At 41.2% G+C, this 25861-nt stretch overlaps 1 protein-coding gene across 1 annotated transcript; it reads right to left on the bottom strand.

Moving 5' to 3' along the window:
* Positions 1-1225: 1225 nt before the first annotated feature.
* LOC147906016 (uncharacterized) lies at positions 1226-24909 on the bottom strand. Its single transcript, XM_087383853.1, has 2 exons — positions 24648-24909; positions 1226-1779 (listed from the first exon to the last, which is right to left on the bottom strand). The coding sequence occupies exons 1-2, from the start codon at positions 24907-24909 to the stop codon at positions 1226-1228; spliced, it is 816 nt and encodes a 271-aa protein (XP_087239979.1).
* Positions 24910-25861: the final 952 nt, after the last annotated feature.

The raw sequence follows: 25861 nt of genomic DNA on the forward strand, positions 1-25861 counted from the left end.
TTGGGTGGGCTGCAAGCATATTCTTGGAAATTTTCAACAATTGATCGCCCATGCGATCGTTTGGGGAAGGCCCTTAGATGTTCAAAGATATGTGCTAGTACATGTTGAAAGAGGTTGAAATAAGCTCCAAGTGTGAGAAAGAGGCGCTCAAGTTGAGTGTAATGCCTTCATTTAGGTAAGGACATACCCCTCAGGTGCCTAAATGAAGGCATTACAGTTGTTCCCATGATTAGTTACTTCTTGCTTGCTTCCTTCCTTGTAGCTTGGATTAGGCCACTGCTCCCATGGAATGCAAGAGATAAGCAATAGGGTATACTACCCTGCATCAACGGCCGTGTCTCTCCACTGCTTCCTTGGATCTGCATCGGATGTCAATCTCTCACCCTCTCTCTTCGCCCGAGACTTGTCGAAATTTTGCCTCTCAGTCCAAGAACACTCGAATCTCGATGCGCAATTGGAGCAAAAGCTTCCGCAAAACCTTCTCGTTCCTAGGGACGTCCAATCTCCAACCGGTCTCAAACCCTTCTTGCCCCAAATATTGTGCATGCAATTCCCAAACCCCCATGGCATGCTTTAGGCATTTCTGTCGAATTGCTTCCAGACGCGAGAACGTACTCTAACAGAGCAGGGAGCATTCAATCGTCTTACCTATGCACATGTAAAAACACCGACCCGAAACTCTTCCCAGCGGTTTTAATAAGATTCCTCCTGTAAATTTTTCTTAGCATAAAAGTCGCCTTGCTCATCCGCGCAGAACCACCCTGTTCCCGTTATATCGCAACCCGATAGCAATGCATACAGTTTAACAGCAAATCTGAACTTTGTATTGTCCCTTTTACGTTCATTGTATACCTAGACAAAACCTGGAATTCCTACGAATATAATCTTTGGCTCTGTCCTCGTCCGTTGACAATGATTGTTATCAAGCACAATGTGCAAGTAAGTGTGACGCTTATAATAAAAGAACACGAAGTGAAGCTCCAGTGGAGCTCGAAGAAACAAGAAAACTAACAAAACGAGGGAGAGGAAATTTTGCACCTTCAGCATCAAGACGGTATTGACAAGACAGGCCCAACTGAAAAAATCACATTCCGTCCTCATTTCGTGCTTCAATAGAAGTCAAGATGTTGCTGTGAAGATACGTAAGCCGCATCTGCGAATCGAGCATTACTGCATCTCAAAGACAGTAATGTATCAAAACGGTAGAAATTCTTTCTACCTCAGATTAAGATTCCGACACGAGTTGAGAGATCTTCCCCTCTTCTGCTGCAAACCCATGCTCCGTGACCCGGAGCCAGACGCATACGGCCGTAAAGCTCACGATCAGGCTTATTAATCCACTCGCCAAGCCAATGCCCACAATGGCGATGACGGAGACGCCGTGGACCGTTACCGGAGGCAGAGGGTACCCATAAAGATCCTTATTTCCAAGAAAGGAGCTGGCATTGAAGCGAGGAGCTCCTGTGGAGGTATTGGAGAGTGTTGCGGGGATGGAGCCGGAGAGCTGGTTGTCGGAGACATCGAAGGCCTTCAAGCGTTGGAGGAGGCCAAGCTGGCCGGGGATGGTGCCGGTGAGCTGGTTAAGATGGAGGTCGACGACGTTGAGGTAAGCGCAAGCACTGAGCTGGGGAGGGATGGGACCAGAGAGGTGGTTGTTGGAGAAATTCAAGCTGGTGAGGTAGCTAAGGTGGGAGAGGGAGGGGGGGATGGAGGCAGAGAGGAGGTTTGAGGAGAGGTCGATGGTTTGAAGGAAAGAGCAATTGGAGAGGCAAGAGCACTCTGCTTTCCACAACAAGAGCACTCTGCTTTCCACACTTGGACATGGCTAATCTAACACCTCTCTCTCTCAACTCCAGCTCTGCATACTCTCCTTTCTATCAGGAGACACGAGCTCTGATATTGCTCACCCAACGCTGCATCTCTCTCTCTCTCTCTCTCTCTCTCCCCCTCTCCCCCCCCCTAGGGCACTTATCAACAGTCGTTGCTACCCCAGCTCTGCGTACCCTCCTCTCTCTTTTCCCCTCATTTCCACTTTCATGGGGCTCAGGGACTCAAGAACGGCTAGTGTGTCCAAGGGTCGATAAAACTCCTCCCTTGCCTCTTTCAAGAAGGGACAACTACAAATTTTCCTCTCTCTCTCTCTCTCTCTCTCTCTCACACACACAAGCCACAAAAAGGACCACCCATGCAACCAAATCTCTCTCCCTCTACATCGGTCAGAGATCGGCACTTATCATTCACTGTATACTCCTGTCCTTCCAAGACGTGAAACCAAATCCTCCCATCCTCTCTCTCTCCTCATTTAGCAATCTCGCACATTTTCAGCCGGATCGTGTCACTCTCTCATCAACAGGCACTCTTCGCTAAGTCGCATCACGTCTCTGATCAATAAAAGTCGTTGCTAACTTCCCCCGAGAGTCGAGACTTGGAACGCCGGATCCTCTCTCTCATCAACAGGCACTCTTCGCTAAGTCGCATCACGTCTCTGATCAATAAGCAATCGTTGCTAAATTCTGCCTAGGAAGGCATTCTTCGTCAAACTCTGGATGGCTTGGTGAGCTTACAATTGTTACAGTCCGACCTCGTGCAGTTATGCTCTCCCACACCTTCGAGTCGCAGAGGCAGCGGTGTCGTAGAAGAGAGAGACCAGCACCTGGGAAGGCCCTCTGGCTGCTGCGGGTGGAGTAGCCACGGTCGGCAACCAGACGAGGTTTGCTCGGATCCATCTGGTGGTAGAAAGTCGCACCTGTGAGTTCACTTATTTCTAGAATTAGTTTGGAAGACAATCCTACGGTTAACCTTATGGAATAGTGCAAGGAGAGTCAAGTAAGCCCTCTTGGCAATAACTATTATGGATTGCCCATCTTACTCATTCTATTTGAATTTTCAATAGTACTTGGCTACTAGGAGACATGCCAAATGAGTTTATTTAGCGTTGGAATCTTGTCAAATATTTTTCAATTGCCTACTTGTTAAGGAGGCTGCTCACCTTTTTGGTTTTTTAATTTAAAAAATCAGTCCTTTTCTCAAAAAGAAAAGACACGTCAAATGAGCAACATGAGTGCTATTGGATAGTGTTAGAGTGGTTGTTAATCTCCCAACCAAATTAGTTCCAATTGCAAGAGAATGGCACCATCCACAGGGAAGCTACGCACTCTACCATAAAATGGATTTGTGCTAGTTCTGAAGCCTAGGCTTCCAATGCTTGTACCTAGTTTCAATCAAAATGTAATAAGGTCTTATGTTTAATCTTCTAAGAAACCATGAATGCCCTTTAGAGCATGTGTTGGATTATCACTCTATGAAGAGGTTTTGGCTTGTTGATGGGACCCTTCGCAACCTTATGAGCAATGAAAGAAACTCCAAAACATACGAACTATGGGACCTCTGTCCAACCCTAGATCATTTCATTCCATCTCCTTCCCTTTAATATTAGAAAGCTATTGTAAGGAGAACTTCAATGAATCTATACCATTAGTCATAGCCTAAAACTATTCGCCGCATATGCTAAATTTAGCATGTGCTATGTGTTCAATGTTTGTCTTCAAAGAGGTACAAGCTTAACAACCTGCCCTTTTATTGAAGAATATTTTTGCACACTCCAAGCAAAAGTAATGCCTCATTCCTTCTCCAATGTATATATCTTGTTGGCAATGTCTCATCAACCTTAGACACCTTCTCCTATGCCTTGACCACTTTCACACTATCCTCGAATTTCCCAATAAATAGATATGATGCATCTCGAGGAGTTGTCCTCACACACTAGCTTCACTCACTTGGAAAGTGCAAAAGTTAATGTAAATTATACAATAAATATAATCAAAGCTCTACTTTTTTGAAAAAATATGAGCATAGAATGATCATGCCTAATTGTGGCACCCTTGGTACAAATGCTTGGAATCACTTTAGAAACCTTTCCATAGCAAGTGTCGAAGAAAGTTATAAAATATTCTCTAGAAAGGCTAATTTTCCAAAGCATAAGTTAGTTGTAGCCATGTTTGTATCAAGACCTTTGGAACCTCTTTTTCAATATGTATAGACAACTCTTAATGTATCAATTGTACAAGAATGCCATAAATATGGCAGGGCACTCCTCTTTTGCTTCATCAATATTACCGTCCATTAGCATTGCAATCTATCCATAATTTTAGGATAGGAATGACAAATTGAAAACTGTTAGGCAGAGTATAAGGCCAATAAAAGATATTCCCTTTTTTTTTTCAAGAGAAAAAGAACTTCCATTAATTCTTTGGAACCCAACCATACAAATAAGCAAGACTGAAAGAAGGACATTCTCCTTTAATGCATTGTAACCTAGAATAAATGTATGAACTTGCTTTGTGGCATCAATTTGTATGCACCATTGTATTATTACATTAGGCTATGGCATGAGTGCAAGTATTCAAAATGATAACCATGGATTGGATACCACCATAAATGTAAAGCTTAAAACTCAAATTTCATGTTCCTTGGAGCCTTTTACTACATATCCTTGGAATATCATTGATGTCCCTACAGCATCACCTAGTAAAGTTTCATTAGCTCCATACAAATTTCATGCTTTTAAATTGTACTATGGTGGAAGCTTTTAACATGTAAGATTTGCAGATATGAGTACATGTTATAATCCATGCCAGCATACTTGTTCTTAGACTATAAGGAAACAATTTTAGACAGTGGCTACACACACACACACTCACACATGGGGAGAAGAAAATCACACAAGTTTGCCATAGAAAATGATGACAAAGAAATGAAATAACGTATATGGGACTCTAAAAGGGATACCCTAAATACATAAAGTTTATTCATTGAACTTCAATCTATGGCTTCACACACAAACCTACTCAACCTCTGCACAGGCAATGCCCCAATGGCATGCTCTAGTCATCCAATAGTCTCATCTGACAAAATATGAAGAGGGGAGAGAAGAAGAGTAGAGATGAGGAGAGAGGGCACAGCTAGAGAGCACACCACAAATGACTAACTGTACACTAGATTTAGTTGAAAATGTAGAATATATAAAAACCCATTTAGGGTTAGGGTTAGGGCATCTAACCCTTTCCTTTATAGCACTCTATATGTGTTAGTGCTATGCACATGTAATCACATGATGTTGAGCATGGTCTCTCAACACCTTCCCTCAAGATCAATGCCTTCCCTCATGATGATGATTCTGGGGAATCAAAGAAGGATTGAGCATTACATTCCATCATACCCCTTTAATGAAATGTCCTTCCTCTGTGTCAAACCAAGAGCTTGTTGGTGTTTCTTGAAAAGCTCTTTACTGAGTGGTTTGGTAAAGATGTCTGCAACATTCTCTTTGCTATCACAATGCTGTAGTGTGATGTCACCAACAAGTAACACTCTTTCTCTGATGAAGTGCTCTCTGACATTAATGTGCTTTGTCCTGGAGTGATATACTAGATTTTTTGCCAATGCTTGAGCCGATTTATTATCACAGTATATTGTTGTTGGCTTTGATTCATCAAAGTAATCTATTTCTGACAATAGTCTTTTAAGCCATATAGCCTCACATGCACCTATAGTGAGTGCCCTATATTTTGTTTCACTCGAAGACAAAGAAACAGTTGGTTGTTTGTTTGACAACCATGATATAGCACCTTGACCAAGGAAAAATACATATCCCTGTGTGGATCTCCTGGTCTCATGATCTCCAGCATAGTCACTATCCCAAGGAAAAAAACATCATAGTCACCTCTGATGTATCTCAAGACTCTTTTGGCTGCATTCTAGTGAGACTATTTTGGATTTGCCGTAAAATGTGCAAGTGAACTTACGGCATAACAGATATCTAGCCGTGTGATAGTCAGATATATAAGAGATCCGATGAGCTGCTTGTGGTACCTATCATTGACTGTAGGCTTTTCTAAATCTTTAGTAAGTGTCAAACTCTGTTCCATGGGAGTAGCTGCAATCTTGCAATCTGCCATATGAAACTTTGTCAAGAGACTGTCAACATATTTGAGCTAACTCATAAAGGTACTATGTGAATCTCTCCATAACTCAATTCCAAGACAATAGTGCATAAGTCCAAGATCTTTCATGTCGAACTCTGCAGATAAGTCTTGTTTTAGCTTTCTGATGAAGCTATCCTTGCTTTCGGTCACAATCAAATCATCTACGTACGAAAGTGCAATAGTAATGTCCTCCCCTTGAACTTTGTAGTAGAGAGTATGATCTGCATTGGACTTCATGTATCCCAAATCAGCAAAATACTTGTCGATTCTACTATACCAACTTCTAGGTGCTTGCTTTAAGCCGTAAGTCTTTTCTTGAGATGGAAAACCTTATTCTCCTTTCCTGGCTCAACATAACATGCTGGTTGTTGCATGTAGACTTCCTCGTCTAGGTAACCATTGAGAAATGTATTCTTGACATCGAGCTGGTACACATTCCATCTGTTGAGTGCCACTAGTGATATCAAGAATCATATGGAATCCATCTTTTCTACTGGAGCATAAGTCTCATCATAATCTTGATAGTATTGCTGTGCAAATCATTTTGCAACGAGTCTGGTTTTGTATCTTTGAATACTTCCATCTAGATTGTACTTCACGTTGTATACCCATCTGTTTGCTATGGCCTTCTTTTCGGGTGGAAGGTCAGATAATTCCCAAGTATTATTATTGTACAAAGTATCCATTTCTTCATTCATAGCAGTTTGCCATTCTGGCTTGTTTACTGCATCTTCGAAGTACACTGGCTCTTCTGTAGCCATAATGGTAGTCATAAGAGCATAGTTGGTGGTTTCAACCTGAATCGCTTTGCCTTTATGAGCATATGTCAATCTAGATGGTGGTCTGCTTTCCTTAGTAGACCGTTTGAGTTGCTGTGGTTCATCTCAGGGTGTTTCTGGCAATTCTTGCTCTTCTTCATCAACCTTTTTTATAGATGACTGTGAAATCGGTGATCTATCTCCTGTGTATTTGAGGTTTTCCATTTTGATCCCTCATCGAAGATTACATCTCTGGTTAATGGGATCATACAACTTGTATGCTTTGCTTTCTTCATTGTAGCCAACCATGATGCATTTACATGACTTCGCATCAAATTCTTGCCATGGTCGTCATGTATGTGGGCATATGCAATGCAACCAAATATGCGGAGATGCCTAATGCGTGGCTTGTGTCTAGTGAATGCTTTATAAGGTATCATACCTTGAATCGATTCGGTAGGAAGCCGATTGAGCAAGTAGTTTGTAGTGGCTATTGCTTCTGCCCAATACTGATTCAAAAGATGGTTCTCACTAAGCATTGCTCTAGCATTGTCTGCTAAAGTACCATTCTTTCTTTTAGCTCTTGCATTCTGCTGAGGAGTATCTGCACAAGTGAATTGTCTTCGAATGCCGTGACTTCTGCAAAAGTTCATGAATGCCGAAGACATGTATTCACGTCCTCTATCTGATCTCATGACTTTGATCTTTCTGTATGTCGGGTTTTCTACCATGGCTTTGAATTCTTGAAATCTGGAAAAGACTTTAGATTTCTCTTTCAGAAAGTAGACCCACCAATGTCTATTGTAGTCGTCAATGATATTGTTGGGTCTACTCGATTGCTACTGCTGGATTGACCACCTTGGTTGTATTACTTCTTGCGGCAATCTCTTTCATAGTGTCCAAACTTATGACATTAGTTACACTGGATGCTTGACACGTTGGTGGATGCATTCCCTCATCCTTGGAATCTTCCTCGATTGGAATGATTTTCTCTTTGCTGATTCTAATGTTGCTGATGCTGATTCTGACTGCTGATGACTTTGTTGCTGATGATGACCACTTTGCTAGAATGGTCTACCTCTGCCTCTGCTTCTATCTAAAGTTGTGAATGCATGATCATTAGAATAACCTTTGCGTGCATGAATGGCTTGTGTCTTGAGTTCTTCACCGAGTAAGACTGGACTAAAGTTCTTCTAGTGTTTGAATTTGCTGTTGAATGGCAATACTCTAGCCTAGATTCTTGTATCCCTCCCTTAGTCCATTCAGGATGACTTGAACCATTTATGTTGGATTCATAGTCTCTCATGTTGCTGCGAGTTGATTGTTGTAATCTTTGATCGTGAGTACGTAACCATGACTGGTTTCATTGCTATTACAAAAACTCTGGTTGATTTGGTTTCTCAGTGTGAGAATCTTGGGAGTGTTATTGGACTCGTAGAGAGTTGCGAACATATCCCATGCTACTTTTGATGTCTTGATGGCATTGAGCTGTCCTAGCATGACATCTTGCACATTTTTCTTAATTAGATGATATGCATACTTGTCTTTCTTGTCCCATTCCGCCTGTGCTCGAGCAATGGTAGGATCTACTACAGGTGTGGAAACTGTCAGTGTAGCTAGAGATCCCGCTATTGGTGTTGTGACAACAGGTGGAGTAGAGCTACAACTGGCTGGATCGTCCAATGGTCTGGGTGTAGATCCATCGACATACTCCCATTTGGCCTGAAGTACAAGAACGGTCTCCATTCGGTATATCCATGTGCCATAATTGGAGTTGTTTAACTTAGCAGATGCCTCCAGATTAAGGTTGCTAGTCGTAGGCATGGTGCAAGAATTGTACTCAAAGTGTCGTGAAAATAATTGTTTGAATCAACTGCAAAACACTAACTGTGGCAAGTCAAATCTGAACTATTGGTGAAGGTAGAATTGCAATATATAATCCGATTTGAATTACAAGGCTTGTGAAAAATGATGCCAAGAATAGTCAAGAGGCTTTACAAGGCTCAAAATTATGTGCACAATGCCGAAAAATAGCCGAATAGGCTTTACAATGATGGCATGTGTGTGTGAAATCAAATCATGTGCTGTTTGCTTACTGATCAATCAGTCTGTGCACTGATCAATCGGTCAATGCCTCTGAACACTCTAAAGTCTACTCATCGAACTGATGAATGTCAGGTTTCAGGAAATGTGATGATGTGAAACCGTATGTGAGCATGCGGACTGACCCTGAGTGGGAACTAGTCGGGAATTTTGAGCATGGCAACTTGGAGAAATTCAAATCATCTCCTCTATGTCGATCTAGTCTACTCTGATCTAGATTTATACCAACCGTCGATCAAAGAAAAGAACAGTAAATAATTTCTTTTTCTTTGGTTCTTTTTATGTGCTAGGTCAGATGCATCGATGTAGAGGCTGATGTGCATGAAGGAAGTGGATTTGTCGGGTGAGGCTCAAAAGTGAGTGATACTTGCACCAAAATGTGCACGTGATGTGATGAGCGCATAGAGCACAAAAAATCGATTGATTTTCATTTTTGGTTTAACATCACCGTAAAGAGGGCTCCAGTTCAATTCACCACCCAACCAAGATTCTTCGAGTGCCTCCTTCCCTTCATCCGTGAACTCTCCTGAGTTCCTTGTCCTTCCTTCCTTTTTGTGGAGCCTGACTCAGCCTGACTCTAGAATATCCCCTGAACCCAGTGCATGACATGTGGACCCCTTTTATGCCAAGTGTCCTTTCAAAGGACCTTAATCTTTTAAACCCCTCTTGGCATCCTTAATAAATGCTAGGCATTAATTCGCGTGTCCACCATTGCACTGTCAAGCCCTCTGACTTCCCACTTCACCATATCCACACTCCCAGGATTATGGCTGACGTAACATTCCCTTCCCCTTAAGAATGGTTTACATCCTCGAAAACAAATTTGGGAAACCTCCTCTGGAGACTGCTTACCCTTTCCCATGTTGAACTCTCTTTAGGTCTATCTTTCCACTTAACCAGACATTCTTGCCATATAGTATGTCGCGTTCTTTTTTCTTGTTTATCTAAAGTTCTTTCTGGTTCATGTGGTAAAGATGCAGGTTCAATGAGTTCAACTAGGACTTTATTTCCAATGAGATTATCATCATCTCCTAATTTTCTGTTTAGCCTACTAACATGAAAAACTGGATGTACTCTACATCCCTCAGGTAGGGATAATTTGTAAGCAAGTTCTCCAATCCTCTTAAGTATTGTGAATGGTCCACAATACCTAGGAGATAACTTCGGACATTTACCTATCTTTAGAGATTCTAAAGATTCAGATACCTTAAGGTAGACTTTCTTATTTACTTCAAACTCCAACTTTCTATGGTGGAGGTTTGCATAACTTCGTGCTCTATCTTGAGCTCTTCTTATGCTATCTTTAGCTAACTTAAGTGTTTGATTCATATCCTCAAGAAAGTCTTTGGCCGCTTGAACCTTCTCTTTTTCGAGTCCCACTGTCATTGGGGCTCTTGGTTGAAATCCATACATCATCATGAATGGATTGAAACCTATAGCTGAATGTTTGGCACTGTTATAGGCAAATTCTAATATGGGCAAATACTATTCCCAATTAGTTTTCCGTTTACTTACATATGCTCGAAGCATATCCTCAATGATTTGATTGACCCTTTCAGTTTGACCATCACTCTGTGGGTGATCCACGGTGCTCATATTCAATGAAGTTTCCAACCTCTTAAACACAGCCCTCCAAAAATGGCTATTAAATTTGCTATCCCGGTCACTAACAATACCGACTAGTAGCCCATACAATCTATAGATATGCTCCACAAGTAGCCTAGCTAATTCTGGAGTTTTAACATCTTCACTGATAGGAATAAAATGAGCCATCTTGGTCAACCGATCAACAATTACCCACACAGAGTTGTGCCCCCTCTGTGTCCTAGGTAACCCCACAATGAAATCTATGGAGATGCTTTCCCATTTGCTAGATGGAATCTCCAATGGGTGTAGGAGACCTCCTACCTTAAGGCGTTCAGCCTTATTTACCTGGCATTTTTTGCACTTCAATACATAACCTTGGACGTCCTTACCTATTCTGGGCCAAAAGAATTGTCTTTTCAGAAGCACATATGTCTTCTGAATTTTCGGGTGTCCAGCACTCGGACTATCATGACATTCAAAAAGAATTTGGCGCCTAATGTCATTATCATCGGAGACACATACTCTACCCTTGTAGAGCAGGTAGCCATCTTCAATAGTATATTTTTTCCACTTGAGTCCTTTATCACCAACCTATGGTGCATCGCTATTTCCATGCGACTCCTCAATGAAAGCCTCTCGATTAGTTGGATCCCTATTTTTAATTGCTTTCCATATTTCAGAGAAGTGAGGATCAAACTCACATTTCCCCTTTAAGGACTCTAGGAAATCATTTTGAAATTGAGTAAAACTCAATTCATTAATAATTGGCATTCAGCTAAGAGAGTCTGCTACCACATTGAACTTCCCTTTCCTATATGTCAATTGTATATCAAACTCTTGCATTAACTCAGCCCATCTAGCTTTTCTACCTTTAAGCTTTGGCTGCTTACAAATCCACTTAATGCTCTCCTGATCAAAGATGATCTCAAATTTTGCACCATATAAATAGTGCCTCTACTTTTTAAAAGCATAGACTATATAGCATATAGTTCCTTCTCATATGCTGAGAGTAATTTCGTTGGGCACATAAAAGTAGGTCCACAAAAATATACCTCGCATTTTTCTTGGTGTAGTAGTCATTCCAATTCCGTTGAACAAATAAGAGGAGAGTTAGGCACATCATGTTCTCCTTAAATCTGGAAGACTCTACTCTCTTTTTCAAACATAATGAATTATTAAGATAACTCCTTTGTAAGCTATGCCCAAGACTATACCGTTCTCGACCAAGCACTACATCTGTTCGGTCGAGATGCATGATTTGGAAATCCAAGGCATCTTGATAGCCTTGAATATCCACCTCTACACCATATATCATGGTGTCCCAAACTTTTTTATCACTGCCCTTTGCCAAAGAGACCACATATTTATGGGCACTTGGACTCTCAGGCAATTTTAATTTCTTAACTAACAAGTAGTTTAAGAAATTATGTGTTGCACTATCATCGACCATCACTCTTAAACTATCACACTCTCTCAAGGTTATGTGTTGCACTATCATCGACCATCACTCTTAAACTATCACACTCTCTCAAGGATCGCAACACCTTAGCTGAAGGCAAGGGAGCTCTAATACCATGATAAAATATGAAGAGGGGAGAGGAGAAGAGTGGAGATGAGGAGAGAGGGCACAACTATGTGTAGAAGTTGGTAAACCAACCAATGACCCATATATCACCCCCCTCCCCTCCATGACTACTCACCTCTTGTCATTAAATAGTCTCAACATGAAAGAGACATAAAAGTAGTGTAAATGTATCAAAGCCTCTCACAAGGCAAGAATTTAGTGCATAAGTCAATTGCTTTATTCTTGGAGAGTGAATGGACTACTCTAGGAGCCATCTCAGCCTATGGCTTGTGACATAGACCTAATCAACCTCTATTGTAGGCAAATCCACAATGGCATGCTTTCTCAAAGAATTAATTGACCATTCTAGGACCCAACTTAGCTTATGGCTTCACAGAGAGACCTACTAAGCCTCTATTGTAGGCAATGCCATAATGGCATGCTTTGTTCATTCAATAGCCTCATCATCAAAAAGACATGAAAGCCATGTAAACTTATCAAACTCTCATGAGGCAAGGCTTTAGTGAATATCTCAGAGAATCAATGGATTAATCTAGGGTGTATGGAGACACAGACTAACTTAGCCTCTATTGTAGGCAATGCCACAATGGCAAGCTCCTTTTTGGATGATGATACACATGGCTTGACAATAAATTGTCTCACAATTCCAATCACATAGGCATATATGTCATGCCACATTGGTATCATTAAGTATATTTTTAACATATTATTCCAATGGTGGATACATGATGTCGCAATAGACAAGCTCACAAGTCCAAATGCATAGCAATATGTGTTGAGATATGGTGCTATCATCAAGTATATTAGCTTCCCAATTGCTTGTCAATATATTGTGTAATCTTTAAAAGCATATCTTTGAAGCTTATGCATATCCCATGGGTGTGCTAAGTGGAAGGGCATCCAATGCCATGAATTGCTTAAACATGAAATCAATCTACCTTGTTGGACTAAAAGTATGCCATCCTCTCTTGCTGAAAATCGACAGCCAATTGTATCATGATATTGCTGCCAATAATATTCATGTCTGATACTAGGAGCATTTTTCTTCTCATCACATACACTCATAGTCAAGTCCACTCCAGAACCTTTGCTAATAGATTTCAATCTTATAAGAACAAGCCCTTGATTTTTTTAGAAATTATTATTATTACTATAATGTTATAATAGGCTGTTGATTTTTTTAATTATAATATTGAAAACTCCCTTTATTCACCCCTTCTCCACAAGTCCTTGTGGATGCTTCATATGCATCCCTTATTACAATCATAGGTTTAGGTTTTTCAATTTGACATCCATCTAATGCAGATGTGTAGTGCAACTAATAAATAAGCAATTGCATATTATTTAGCTATATGACTAGTACCATTAAATTGTATGCCTTCCTCCCATGCATATTCTTTTACAGCAACTTTGCCCTATTGTCCCATTATCTTTGAGCTTAAATTTTCCATTTTTGGAAATTTTTTGGTGGATATAGATGCTTCTTAGTCATGTTAACCACGAGATATGCACTAGGAGTGGCAACATCCATAGATTGGCTTAAAAATTCTCCCTGATATGACTGATGGTTTGAATTAAGCCACGACAGACGTGGCTAATGAGAGCCACCACCATCGAGTAGTAATTCCCACAAAGGTAAATCATGAAGCTCTAATCACTCATTACCATGCACTCTAGTTCTCTACTGAGCATGTGAGCCCGATGACTGGTAATTTTAACTGCCAGCCCAGTGGAATCGTAGCCATGACAGACGTGGTTGATGAGAGCCATCACCACCAGGCAATAATTCCCACAAAAGTAAATTATGAAGCCTAATCACTCATTCCCATGCACTCTAGTACTCTACTGAGCATCCGAGCCTAGTGACTGGTAATTTTTACTGCACTCGTAGTGATCATGCATGCTTAAGCCCAGTGGTGGGTGAGCGGGTTATTGCGGTGGCTGGTAATTTTAACTACCAACTCGGTGGAATCATAGCCACAGTAGACATAGTTGTAATCACTCATTACCATGCACTCTAGTACTCTACTGAGCACGTGAGCCCAGTGACTGGTAATTTTTATTGCACTTGTAGTGATCATGCATGCTTAAGCCTGGTGGTGGCTGGTAATTTTAACTGCTAGCCCGATGGAATTGTAGCCACGACAAACATGGCTGATGAGAGCCACCACCACCAGGAAGTAATTCCCACAAAAGTAAATCATGAAGCCTAATCACCTCTAATCACTCATTACCATGCACTCTAGTACTCTACCGAGCATGTGAGCCCGATGATGACTGGTAATTTTTATTGCACTCGTATTGTTCATGCATGCTTAAGCCCGGTGGTTGGTGAGCGGTGGCTGGTAATTTTAACTTCCAGCCCGGTGGAATCGTAGCCATGACAGACGTGGCTGATGTTAGCCACCACCACTGGCTAGTAATTCCCACAAAAGTAAATCATGAAGCCTAATCACCTCTAATCTTTCATTACCATGCAAGTTAGTACTGCTGCCTTGAATTAATCAAAATTCAGGCCAACCACCGCGGTGGCTCTCACCTTGATAGTGTAGTCGTGGGCTACAAACTTAAGCCTCCGCCATTCCATTCCCTTAACTGTTTTGTCTTCTATTCCTCTCCATCGTTTCTTTCTCCCTTGCAATCGTACTGCAAACTCAAGCCTCCACTATTCCATTTCCTTCACTGATTCATCTTCTATTCCTCTCGACCATTTCTTTCTCCCTTGCAATCGGACTGCAAACTCAAACCTCCACTATTCCATTTCCTTCACTGTTTCATCTTCTATCCCTCTCAACCATTTCTATCTCCCTTGCACTCTTCCTACAACTTCTATCCCCTCTCATAATGGACCCTACATCATCTGGGGGCTCCTCACACAATCTTTCCTCCCCCTTTGCAGCACAGTGCGAGAGCCTCTCCTCCCCTAATCTTGAAATCATGACATATGGGAGCTCCTCTCTCTCTCTTCAAAAGCCCAATTTGGATGCTCTCAAAAACTTCACTAGGTTGGTACAGGACGTGAACGTGAAGGAGGGGCAATTAGTCTATCAAGGTCAAAAGATTACCATCATTGAAAGCGTGATTGAAAATGATCTAGGAATAACTGGAGGCAGTTTGCAACAAGCACACTTCTTCGAGAAGCAGTGGAAGAGACATGATATTCTAGATGTATACCCCAATGCTCAGATTCATAAAGATGGTGGAGTGAAGCTTTCTAGCTTGCCAACAGACCTCCAAGATGTGTTGAAAAAGACCATTCACTTCTTTCCTGATATGAGAGGAACCGTGAAGTTTTGGCAAGTTCAAGTAGCAATAGAGCAACTGAAAGGATGTGGTGTATCTTTCTCAAGGGCAATCTCTGAGAGTGTGTTAACCAACCTGAAGAATTGCATGGATGGCAAATCCCAATTGTCATCTCAGTCCATTGGAGTTGCAATGCACTTGATGGCATCTACCCTCAAAGGGATTTTTGAGCAATACGATAAGCAGATGTCTCACAAGGTGAATTTTCTACAAGAGAAAGCCACCGATGCAGCAAAGGCAGCGCAACTTGAGAAAATTCTAAGGGAAGGTGTAGAAGCCAAGGTAGAGGAGGCACAACAGCAAGCTGAGGCCACTATAAAAATGGTCGACATGGAAAGGAATAGAAGAGAAGAAGTAGAGAAGCGCATGATGAAGGAGCTCCGAGATAGGCTCGAAGAAGTGAGAAGTGACGGGGACATTATGGACAAGGAGCTAGCAATGATGCAAAAGGAGCTTGAAGATCAGAGAGCCAAAAAGGAGGGTCTTTACAAACGACTCTACAATATGCAGAACGCATTGAACATTGAAAAAGACTAGATGATGGAGGACCTAAAAAGGGAGAATGCAGAAACCAAAAAGGTGATGCAGGAACTGTGAGATGTTTCAAGGCCAGGAAGGATGGGGCAGAGAGTGGAGAAGAAAGTGAGGTAGCTCTCCAAGCCAGGAAGGATGTAGAGAGAGCAACCACGATGGAGCAAGTTGTAGTAGCCATGGTGGAGCAACTTGCAGTAGCCATGGTGAGGGTTGTTTTTTCAAAACTGTTACACTATTGGAAGTCCAAAGAGTAAGCTACAAGACCCTGCAACAAGATTACGATAGGGATGTGCACAAGCTTGCCGTGGCTTTCGACACTTATGAAAAGCAATCCGTCATCTTGAGAGATTTCCAAACTAGAGTGGAAGTCTTGGAAATGGCCCATGTTGATGTTTTTGAGAAATTTAAGCAGCTTCAACAGATGCTGAGGAATTCAGATGAAGTTGTTGCACAGAGTGAGCAAAGAGTGGAGAAGATGAAGGAGAACATCCGCAACCTTAGGATGAGGGAGGAAGGAATCAAGAAGCAACTTCATCATATACAGAGCAAGACTGTGCTATTGACGGCAGCCACAATAGTTAAATTGGATGCCTATCCTGCTATGCAGTAGGGTCCAAAATCCATGGTCTGCCATACCCCCATCATAGATGACTGCATGATCCGATGTCTTGCGTGCTACCACCTTGTACATGTTTTTTGCTTTGGGGTATTTGCGTATGCAAAATCGCTATGTAGAGAATGCCATTTGCCATTGCCCAGGTCACAGGATCAAATGTGCCTTCTTGCTACAGCTATCTATGATGAGAAAGTAGATGCTGCAGCTCAATTTGCCATTTGGGCAAAAGATGCAAAAAACAAGGAGCTTAAATTGAAGAAGGCCAAGATTGACTGCGAGGAAAAGGAGCCTAAAGGGAGAAACCAGGCCCCTTCAAGAAAGGAGCAAGAGGGGCCGACGAACCTGCAACCAGGAAGCTCAAATCAAGGAAAGAGAAAGCGGCATGAAGGGAGGGGTCGGGCCCGTGAAGGAAGGAACCAGCCCCATTATGGAAAGGAGTAAGGAAAGGAGCAAGGAGGGCCGAGCCTATAATAAGGGAGCTCGACAAGGTGACCTACTCAAAGCAATGTGGAACTAGCCCCTTGAAGGAAAGGAGTCCTTGAGATGTAATCTGAAGGAAAAGAGCCTTTGAGATGTAGTCTGTGTGTAATCTATTGAATTATTAATCTTCTCTAGAGTTTACTGGAGCAATGTTTTCTCAGTTATGTGACTAGATAGTGTCCTTTGACATGCCAAGGACCATAATGTGAGACGAAAGATTTTGATTTGACAACTAATATGAGATGATAGATTTTGATTAGATCACTAATGTGAGACTGAAAGATTTCGATTAGTCAACTAATGTGAGACGAAAGATTTCTATTAGACAACTAATGTGAGACAAAAGATTTCGATTAGACAACTAACATGAGGCTTAAGAATGATAAGGTCGTGCTCAATGAACTCTCTTCTTATTTAAGTGCAGTAGTGCAGACACAACTAAGAGCCCATTATGAAATGTAGCCCCAAAAGTCTGTACACCAATCCACCTACTGCGAATCTATGGCATACCCAAAAGACTTTGGAATGCTTTTGTTCTATCTGAAAATGAGGTTGGATGACCTACTCACAGAAATAGACCCAGAGAAGAAGGAGGAAAATAGCTACAAGGAGGACATGCTTCAATGGTGGGTGTATTACTTGGAGTCGACATAGATGGTGAATATTAATTTCCACCACAAATGACTAATTGTACACTAGATTTAGTTGAAAATATAGAAACTCATTTAGGGTTAGGGTTAGGTCATCTAACCCTTTCCTTTATAGCACTCTATTGGGTTAGTGCTACTCACATAGGATCACATGATGTTGAGCGTGATCTCTTAACACCTTCCCTCAAGATCAACATCCTTCCCTCAAGATGATGATTCTGGGGAATCAAAGAAGAACTGAACATTACATTCCATCATACCCCTTTAATGGGAATGTCCTTCCTATGCGTCAAACCAAGAGCTAGTTGGTGTTTCTCGAATAGCTCTTTACCGAGTGGTTTGGTAAAGATATTTGCAACATTCTCTTTGCTATTACAAAGCTGCAGTGTGATGTCACCAAGTAACACTCTTTCTCTGATGAAGTGCTCTTTGACATCAATGTGCTTTGACCTGGAGTGATATACTGGATTCTTGGCCAATGCTTGAGCCGATTGATTATCATAGTATATTGTTGTTGGCTTTGACTCATCAAAGTAATATGTTTATGACAATAGTCGTCTGAGCCATATAGCCTCACATGCACTTGTATGAGTGCTCTATATTTTGCTTCAGTCGAACACAAAGAAACAGTTGGTTGTTTGTTTGAAAACCATGATATAGCACCTTGACCAAGGAAAAATGCATATCCCTGTGTGGATCTCCTGGTATCATGATCTCTAGCATAGTCATTGTCACAGTATCCATGCAACCTTGGATGACTTCCTGTGTATTCTATCCCAAACTATCTTGTACCTCTGATGTATCTCAAGACTCTTTTGGTTGCATTCCAATGAGACTGTTTTGTATTTTCCATAAACTGTGCTAGTGAGCTTACTACATAACAAATCTCTAGTTGTGTGATAGTTAGATATATAAGAGATTTGATCTGTAGTACCTATCATTGACTGTAGGCTTTTTTGAATCTTTAGTAAGTTTCAAACTCTATTCCATGGGAGTGGTTACAATCTTGCAATTTGCCATATGAAACTTCTTCAGGAGGCTGTCAACATACTTGAGCTGACTCATGAAAGTGCTGTTTGAATCTCTCCAGAACTCAATTCCAAGACAATAGTGCATAAGTCCAAGATCTTTCATGTCAAACTCTGCAGATAAGTCTTGTTTTAACTTTCTGATGAAGCTATCCTTGCTTCCTGTCACAATCAAATCATCTACGTACAAAAGTGCAATAGTAATGTCTTCCCCTTGAACTTTATAGTAGAGAGTATGATCTACATTGGATTTCATGTATCCCAGATCAGCAAAATACTTGTCGATTTTGCTGTACCAACTTTTGGGTGCTTGCTTTAAGCCATAGAGACTCTTCTTGAGATGGCAAACCTTATTCTCCTTTCCTGGTTCAACATAACCTCCTAGTTGTTGCATGTAGACTTCCTCATCTAGGTAACCATTGAGCAATGCATTATTGACATCGAGCTGGTACACATTCCATCTACTGAGTGTAGCTAGTGATATCAAGAATTGTATGGAATCCATCTTTGCTATTGGAGCATAAGTCTCATCATAGTCTTGACCATATTGCTATGCAAATCCTTTTGCAACTAGTCTGGCTTTGTATCTTTGAATACTTCCATATGATTGTACTTCATTTTGTATACCCATTTATTTGCTATGGCCTTCTTTCCTAGTGGAAGGTCGCATAATTCTTAAGTATTATTATGATACAAAGCATCCATTTCTTCGTTCATAGCAGTTTGCCATTCTGGCTTGTCTACTGCATCTTTGAAGTACACTGGCTCTTCTGTAGCCATGATGGTAGTCATAAGAGCATAGTTGGTGGTTTCAACCTGAATTGCTTTGCCTTTCTAAGCATATGTCAATTTGGATGGAGGTTTGCTTTCCCTAGTAGACCGTCTGAGCTGCTATGGCTCTGCTTGGGGTGTTTTTGGCAATTCTTGCTCTTCTTCATCAACCATTTATGTAGATGACTGTGAAGTCAATGCTTCTATGTCCTATGTATTTGAGGTTTTCCATTCTGATTCCTCATCAAAGATTACATCTCTAGAGATAATGACCTTGCGGTTGATGGGACCATACAACTTGTATGCTTTGCTTTCTTCACTGTAGCCAACCATGATGCATTTGCATGACTTTGCAACAAATTTCCTGCGATGATCATCATGGATGTGGGCATATGCTATGCAACCAAATATGTGGAGATGCCCAATGTGTGGCTTGTTTCTAGTGAGTGCTTCATAAGGTGTCATACCTTGTATCGGTTTGATAGGAAGCCGATTAAGCAAATAGTTTGCAGTGGCTATTGCTTCTGCCCAATACTGATTCGAAAGATGCTTCTCACTAAGCATGTCTGCTAAAGTACCATTCTTTGTTTCAGTTCTTGCATTCTGTTGAGGAGTATCTGCACAAGTGAATTGTCTTTGAATGCCGTGACTTTTGCAAAAGTTCATGAATGTTGAAGACATATATTCACCTCCTTTGTTTGATCTCATGACTTTGATCTTTTTGCCTGTCTGGTTTTCTACCATGGCTTTGAATTCTTGAAATTTGGAAAACACTTCAAATTTCTCATTCAGAAAGTAGACCCAACAATATCTATTGTAGTCATCGATGAAAGTCAAGTAGTAAAGTGAACCATTGATGCTGCGGGTCTGGGCATAACCCCATACATCTGTGTGTATCAAATCAAGAATACCTCATGCTCGAGAGGTGCTTCTGCTGAAGTTGGTTCGCTTTTGTTTGCTGAAGCAGCATGCTTTGCAAACTTTTCCAAGAAACTGTAGCTTTGGTATCCTGATTGCCATATTCTGATTCCTGAGATCTAACAAGCTCTTGAAATTGACATGATCATATCTCTTGTGCCATTTTGCAGATAGTGGCATCTATTGCGGTTGAGCTGACATGGCATGCTTTTTTGGTACTATAGCTAGCATTCTGTACAAGCGTCCTTCCTTGATACCTTTTCCTACTATAGCTGATATCTTCTGGATTTGTCTCTGACAGTGCATTCATCTCCGTCGAAGATGACTCTATAGTTGTGTTTTGTCATTTGACCTATTGACAGGAGGTTCTTGCTAAGTTTCAGAATATAAAGTACATCTTTTACCAATCCTTTCATACTAGTGATAATGCATGTCCCTTGAAATGGATTTAGTGTATTATCTATTGTCTAGATGACATTCTTTTGTCCTTCTAATGGTTTCATCTCTGTGAACCATTCCTAATGATTTGTCATGTGAGATGATGCATTGCTGTCGATGTACCAAGGATCTTGGTCTCCTTGGTTGACTTGATAGCTGAAATCATCTTTTGGATTACAATCCATGTCTAGGTGCACTGTATCAGTATTATGCATTTCTTTGTTTGCAAGAAACATATTCCCATGTTCATTTGCAAAATGATTGTGACTAGAATGTCCACCACAATGATTTCCTCTACCATAAAAATTCCCTCGATTACTGTTGGATTGACCGCCTTGGTCGTACTGCTTTTTGCAGCAATCTCTTTCATAGTGTCCAAACTTATGACAGTAGTTGCACTAGATGTTTGACACATTGGTGGATGCATTCCCTCATCCTTAAAATCTTCCTCAATTGGAATGATTTCCTCTTTGCTGATTCTAATATTGCTGAGGATGCTGCTGATGTTGATTCTGACTTTATTGATGATGACCACTTCTCTGGAATGATCTACCTCTGCCTCTACTTCTGTCTGAAGCTGTGAATTCCTGATCATTAGGATGACCTTTGGGTGCTTGAATGGCCTGAGTCCTGAGTTCTTCACTAAGTATGATTGATTGAAGTTCTTCCAATGTTGAAATTTGCCATTGGATGGCAATACTCTAGGCTAGATTCTTGTATCCCTCTCGTAGTCCATTCAAGATGACTTGAATAATTTTTGCTAGATTCATAGTCTCTCTTGCTGCTGCTGCAAGTTGATTATTGTAGTCTTTAATTATGAGTACGTAAGCATGACCGGTTTTGTTGCTATTGCAAAAACTCTGGTTGATTTGGTTTCTCAGTGTGACAAATCTTGGATGTGTTCTTGGACTCGTAGAGAGCTGCGAACATATCCCATGCTTCTTTCGATGTCTTGATGCTGTTGAGCTGTCCTAGCATGACATCTTGCACATTTTGCCTGATCAGATGATATGCATACTTATCTTTCTTATCCCATTCTACCTAAGTTCAGGCAATGGCAGGATCTGCTACAAGCGCAAAAACTAATTGTGTAGTTAGATATCCCACTATAGATCCCGTTGCTCGTGCTGTGACAACAGGTGGAGATAGAGCTACTGCTGGCTGGATCATCCAATGGTCTAGGTGTAGATCCATCAACATACTCCCATTTGTCCTAAAGTACAAGAATGGTATCCATTCGGCATTTCCATGTGCCATAATTAGAGTTGTCTAGCCTAACAAATGCCTCCAGATTGAAGTTGCTAGTCGTAGACATGGTGCAAGAAATTTACTCAAAGTGTCGTGAAAAACATTGTTTGAATCAACTACAAAACACTAACTGTAGCAAGTGAAATTTGAACTATCGATGAAGGTAGAACTGCAATATAATTTGAGTCCTAACAATGTGCATGGTCTTCAACCTCTCCATTGTCTCCTCCTTTGGCTCCCTAAAAATTTTTAATGCAACAAGCTAGACTAGCAGAAATACTAAGTTGTACAAATTCCCTCTTTTTTAGACAAGGCTCTCAACAAGCAATGGCTGGATGTAATCTTTTGGCCTCTAAGGCTCTCAATGATCTTTTGGCTCACTGGATGTAATGCATTGGTCTCTAAGGCTCTCAACAATTGCTGAGCTTTTATTACATTTATGTAATCTCTTTTTGTTCAATTTAAGGCTCTCAATATGCACTATTGTTAACTTTTATATTTGAATGGTTATGGGCCGATAGCTGTAATCTTTTGGACTTTAAGCTCACTTTAAGGCTCTCAGCAATTGCTGAGTTTTATAAATGTAAGATCCTCTGTTCAATTTTTACTCGGTATAAGTTGTTAATTTCTTAATAACCTATTATTGGATGTAAATGTACATTGTAATCTCTTACCCTTGTCCTTTATAAGATGAGAAATCCACCTAGATACCCTTTATGAAGTGCACGTACAAGAATTTTGCAAAGTACATCGCCACTTCATTATGGTGTGGCACCTTCCCATATATCTAGATATATATCTACCTAGCATTTTGTTGAATCCGTTAATTTTGGCAATTTGTTATCTTCTATCTCTCGTGCTGGTCCAAAGCTTGGGTTGGGGTGCTTCCACCTCCCTCCTACGTCTCCTCGCTTGGTTGCCCTAGGCTTCCTCTTCATAAGCCTCTAAGGGCCATATTGCCAAAAGCTCTTATTTTGAGACAAGCTTGTTCACTTCTTTCCATTGCATGCTTGCAAAACCAATGCCCACGGCATTGGTTGCTAGTTTGTATGTGATAATTATTGACAAAAGACCTAAGAAATGATACATCTAATATTGGAAGCATGCAAATTTTGAAATATTAAACATACAAACCTCCAAGTTGAGCATATAGGATGTACGTGCAATCATATCTTGCACATGCTTAGGCGTTGCACTAGCAACCCTGCGTAGTCGCTTGAACTACAAGCGTTGATGCTCAGCACATCAAGCCTACTCTTCAGCCTCCTCTTGCTTGCATCAATGGATGTTTGCATGCTCTTTTGGAGCCTTCTACCTCACTAGGCAAAGGAGGAGTATCCTCTCCTTGTGACACAGGAATTATTGCTTGTTATAGAGAGCGAAGTGTAGATGAATGCTTGGTGTGCAACAGTATGCAAAGTCTGCATGTATCAAATTCAACATTTGTGAGGTGCCAATGTGTGACGTAGGATGCAAGATGCACTTGTCACATGCAATATGCTCAATGCAAGATGAAAATGTTACATATCCCATGCAAGATGCAAACTATTACATATGCTATGCAAAACAAGTTATAACAAAATTATTTTAATTTAACAAAATGTACATGTTGCAATCTTTATTTATGTCAAATGGTACAAATTAAATTTTATTTTTTAACAAGAATTTCATTACAATAAGTTTGACACATGGGGTCCCAAAAATATTACAAGACAAAAAATGTGGCTTATGTTGCAATCCTAAGGGCAAGGCTCATCTCTTCCATAGGCCTCATAGCCCAATTCTCCCTCACATTCTACTCTCTTTAAGATATCACTGGTCTCTCCAAGTGGCTTTCTCTGATCGGCAATGTGATGCATCATTTGTTCTTTTGCATGACGCTTAATGGAATTAATGACATGAGAAGGAGGAATTTTTCCAATCATCCTCAAGATAACCCCAGACATCTTCAAAAAATTAAATTATCTCAACAATGATCCATCCCAATGCATGCATATCTGCATGGCATGTATATCTACCTCTTAATGCTTCTTGTAGCTTAGGTGCAAGCCATTTTTTCTGCCCATGCTCTTCCTCTTTCCGCCCATGCTCTTCCTCTTTTTCTACCCATGCTCTTCCTCTTTCCTACGAACTCAGTAGTCGGCATCTGTCTCCAAAGACTACTTCTTCAGATGCTTAAATGCCTTTCGACTCTCTAAGAAGTCCATGGCCATCCCTCAGTCTATGATGCCGACTCGGCATCTAGACTTTCCAACAAAATCCAATAAGATATTGCCCGAGTGTAGGTCTGTGTGCATCCACCTTCTAGCGTGTAGCCTTGCTAAACCATCCACAAGTGCATGGATGATATGGAGGAGATTCTCACAAAGTACATTGATTTGGGCAATATCTTCCTTCTCTAATGTAGCTTGGACTCCCCTAGTTGCCCCTAGTTGCCATCAGATTCGCTCCTCCCCTTAGAAAATGGTGGAAGTAGTGTATGAACCTACCCTAGTCCATTGGTAGAATCTGAAGGGCTGCAACAAGCTACCACCATTAAACTATGGCGTGATGGTCCATAGTGGCTCTTCTTGGGTTGCTACGATCACACGTACAAGGATTGGGTGTAAAATATGCATGAGTTTTTCTCTCCTTCCTTCTCGTGTACGTGTCCCAATATTTCCCTTGTACTTCTTTTTGGCATATTCCATGTGATATGGCAACCCTGCAGCTCCTAACAACTGCACTTTAAATATAGTGCCATAGGTGCTTGAGCCGATTTTCTCGCCAACTTGTATCTCCCTCTCTATGACATATGCCAAGTGTGACACTCTGTCTATGTTACTAACCACGTGTTGTGCCCTTTGAATCTCATGACCTCTTAATGGTTGAGAGGGTGTAGAGTTTGGCTGCTCTTCACCTGTGGCCATGGACATAGCTCACCCATAATCTATTTTAGCCTCCTTGTCCCAGCTCTTAGACACTATAACATGGTGATCTCATGAAAGGACCCTACTCTTGTGCGCTTGGCCCATACACCCATCCATTGCGTTAACTTGAAGACATCTCTTGTGCAAGAGTAGGGTCTACATTACATGCTTCGTTGAATCAGGTCACTGCATTCCCAATAAAGCTACCAACCCAAAGCATGGCATCTATCTCCCATTGCACCCGCAGCTGGCAAAATCATCATGACCTTCAGACTATAAACTACTCTTAGCATCTTTAAGAATACTCCTTTTCATAGTGCTGACTCCCTTTAGACTAGACATGGTTGATTCCATCTCACTCTCCTCCATGTTGCACACCCTAACAAAAAAGGCATCCCGAATGCTTCTCATCATTCTCTTGCACTCGCCCTTACTTAGCTCTTCCCCTACTGTTTGCTTAGTGCTGGCAGTTAAGTGTAAGAAAATAATACAACGTCTGTGCTCAACAGATAACAGGACCTTGTACGCAAGAGAGAAAACAAGATAGTATGGAGAATCAAAAATTTGATTACTGTAGAACTGATACAATAGATGGCGCTGCCTCCCAACCGTGCGCTCCTGTGAAAGAAGCTTCGATGGCATGCTGGAAATAGTAGAAGATGGAGGTCGGATGCTAAGGAATCAGGGTTACCGTCACCAGTGATAAAATGGGCTTCACGGGCTTGCTCTTATATAGCCACTAGTCGTAGTCGGTTAGGCTCAATTGGGTGATTGACCCAGTCTGCCCAAAACGGTCGACTGGGGGTCAGTCTCGAAATAGGCCACCGACCATACGATAGAACCGGTGCGCAAAACAGAGCAACTAACCTACGGTCTCTGTTCGGCCTAGAGCCATCCGGGATCATCTGAGGCTCCAAATGGGCCCCGCAACCCGAGAGTGGGTTGCCCCGAG

The sequence above is a fragment of the Dipteris shenzhenensis genome, chromosome 1 (genome assembly GCF_047967505.1).
Source record: "Dipteris shenzhenensis isolate YYH24624 ecotype China chromosome 1, Dip_SZ_1.0, whole genome shotgun sequence".
NCBI classification, from domain to species: domain Eukaryota; kingdom Viridiplantae; phylum Streptophyta; class Polypodiopsida; order Gleicheniales; family Dipteridaceae; genus Dipteris; species Dipteris shenzhenensis.

What these genes read in the sequence shown, in the direction of transcription:
- LOC147906016 (XM_087383853.1), bottom strand. Translation starts at nt 24,909, where the DNA reads ATGGCCACAGGTGAAGAGCAGCCAAACTCTACACCCTCTCAACCATTA. An exon ending in CAAGGGAAATATTGGGACAC is followed by an intron (nt 1,780 to 24,647) that starts GTACACGAGAAG and finishes TGTGGAAAGCAG; the next exon opens with AGTGCTCTTGCCTCTCCAAT.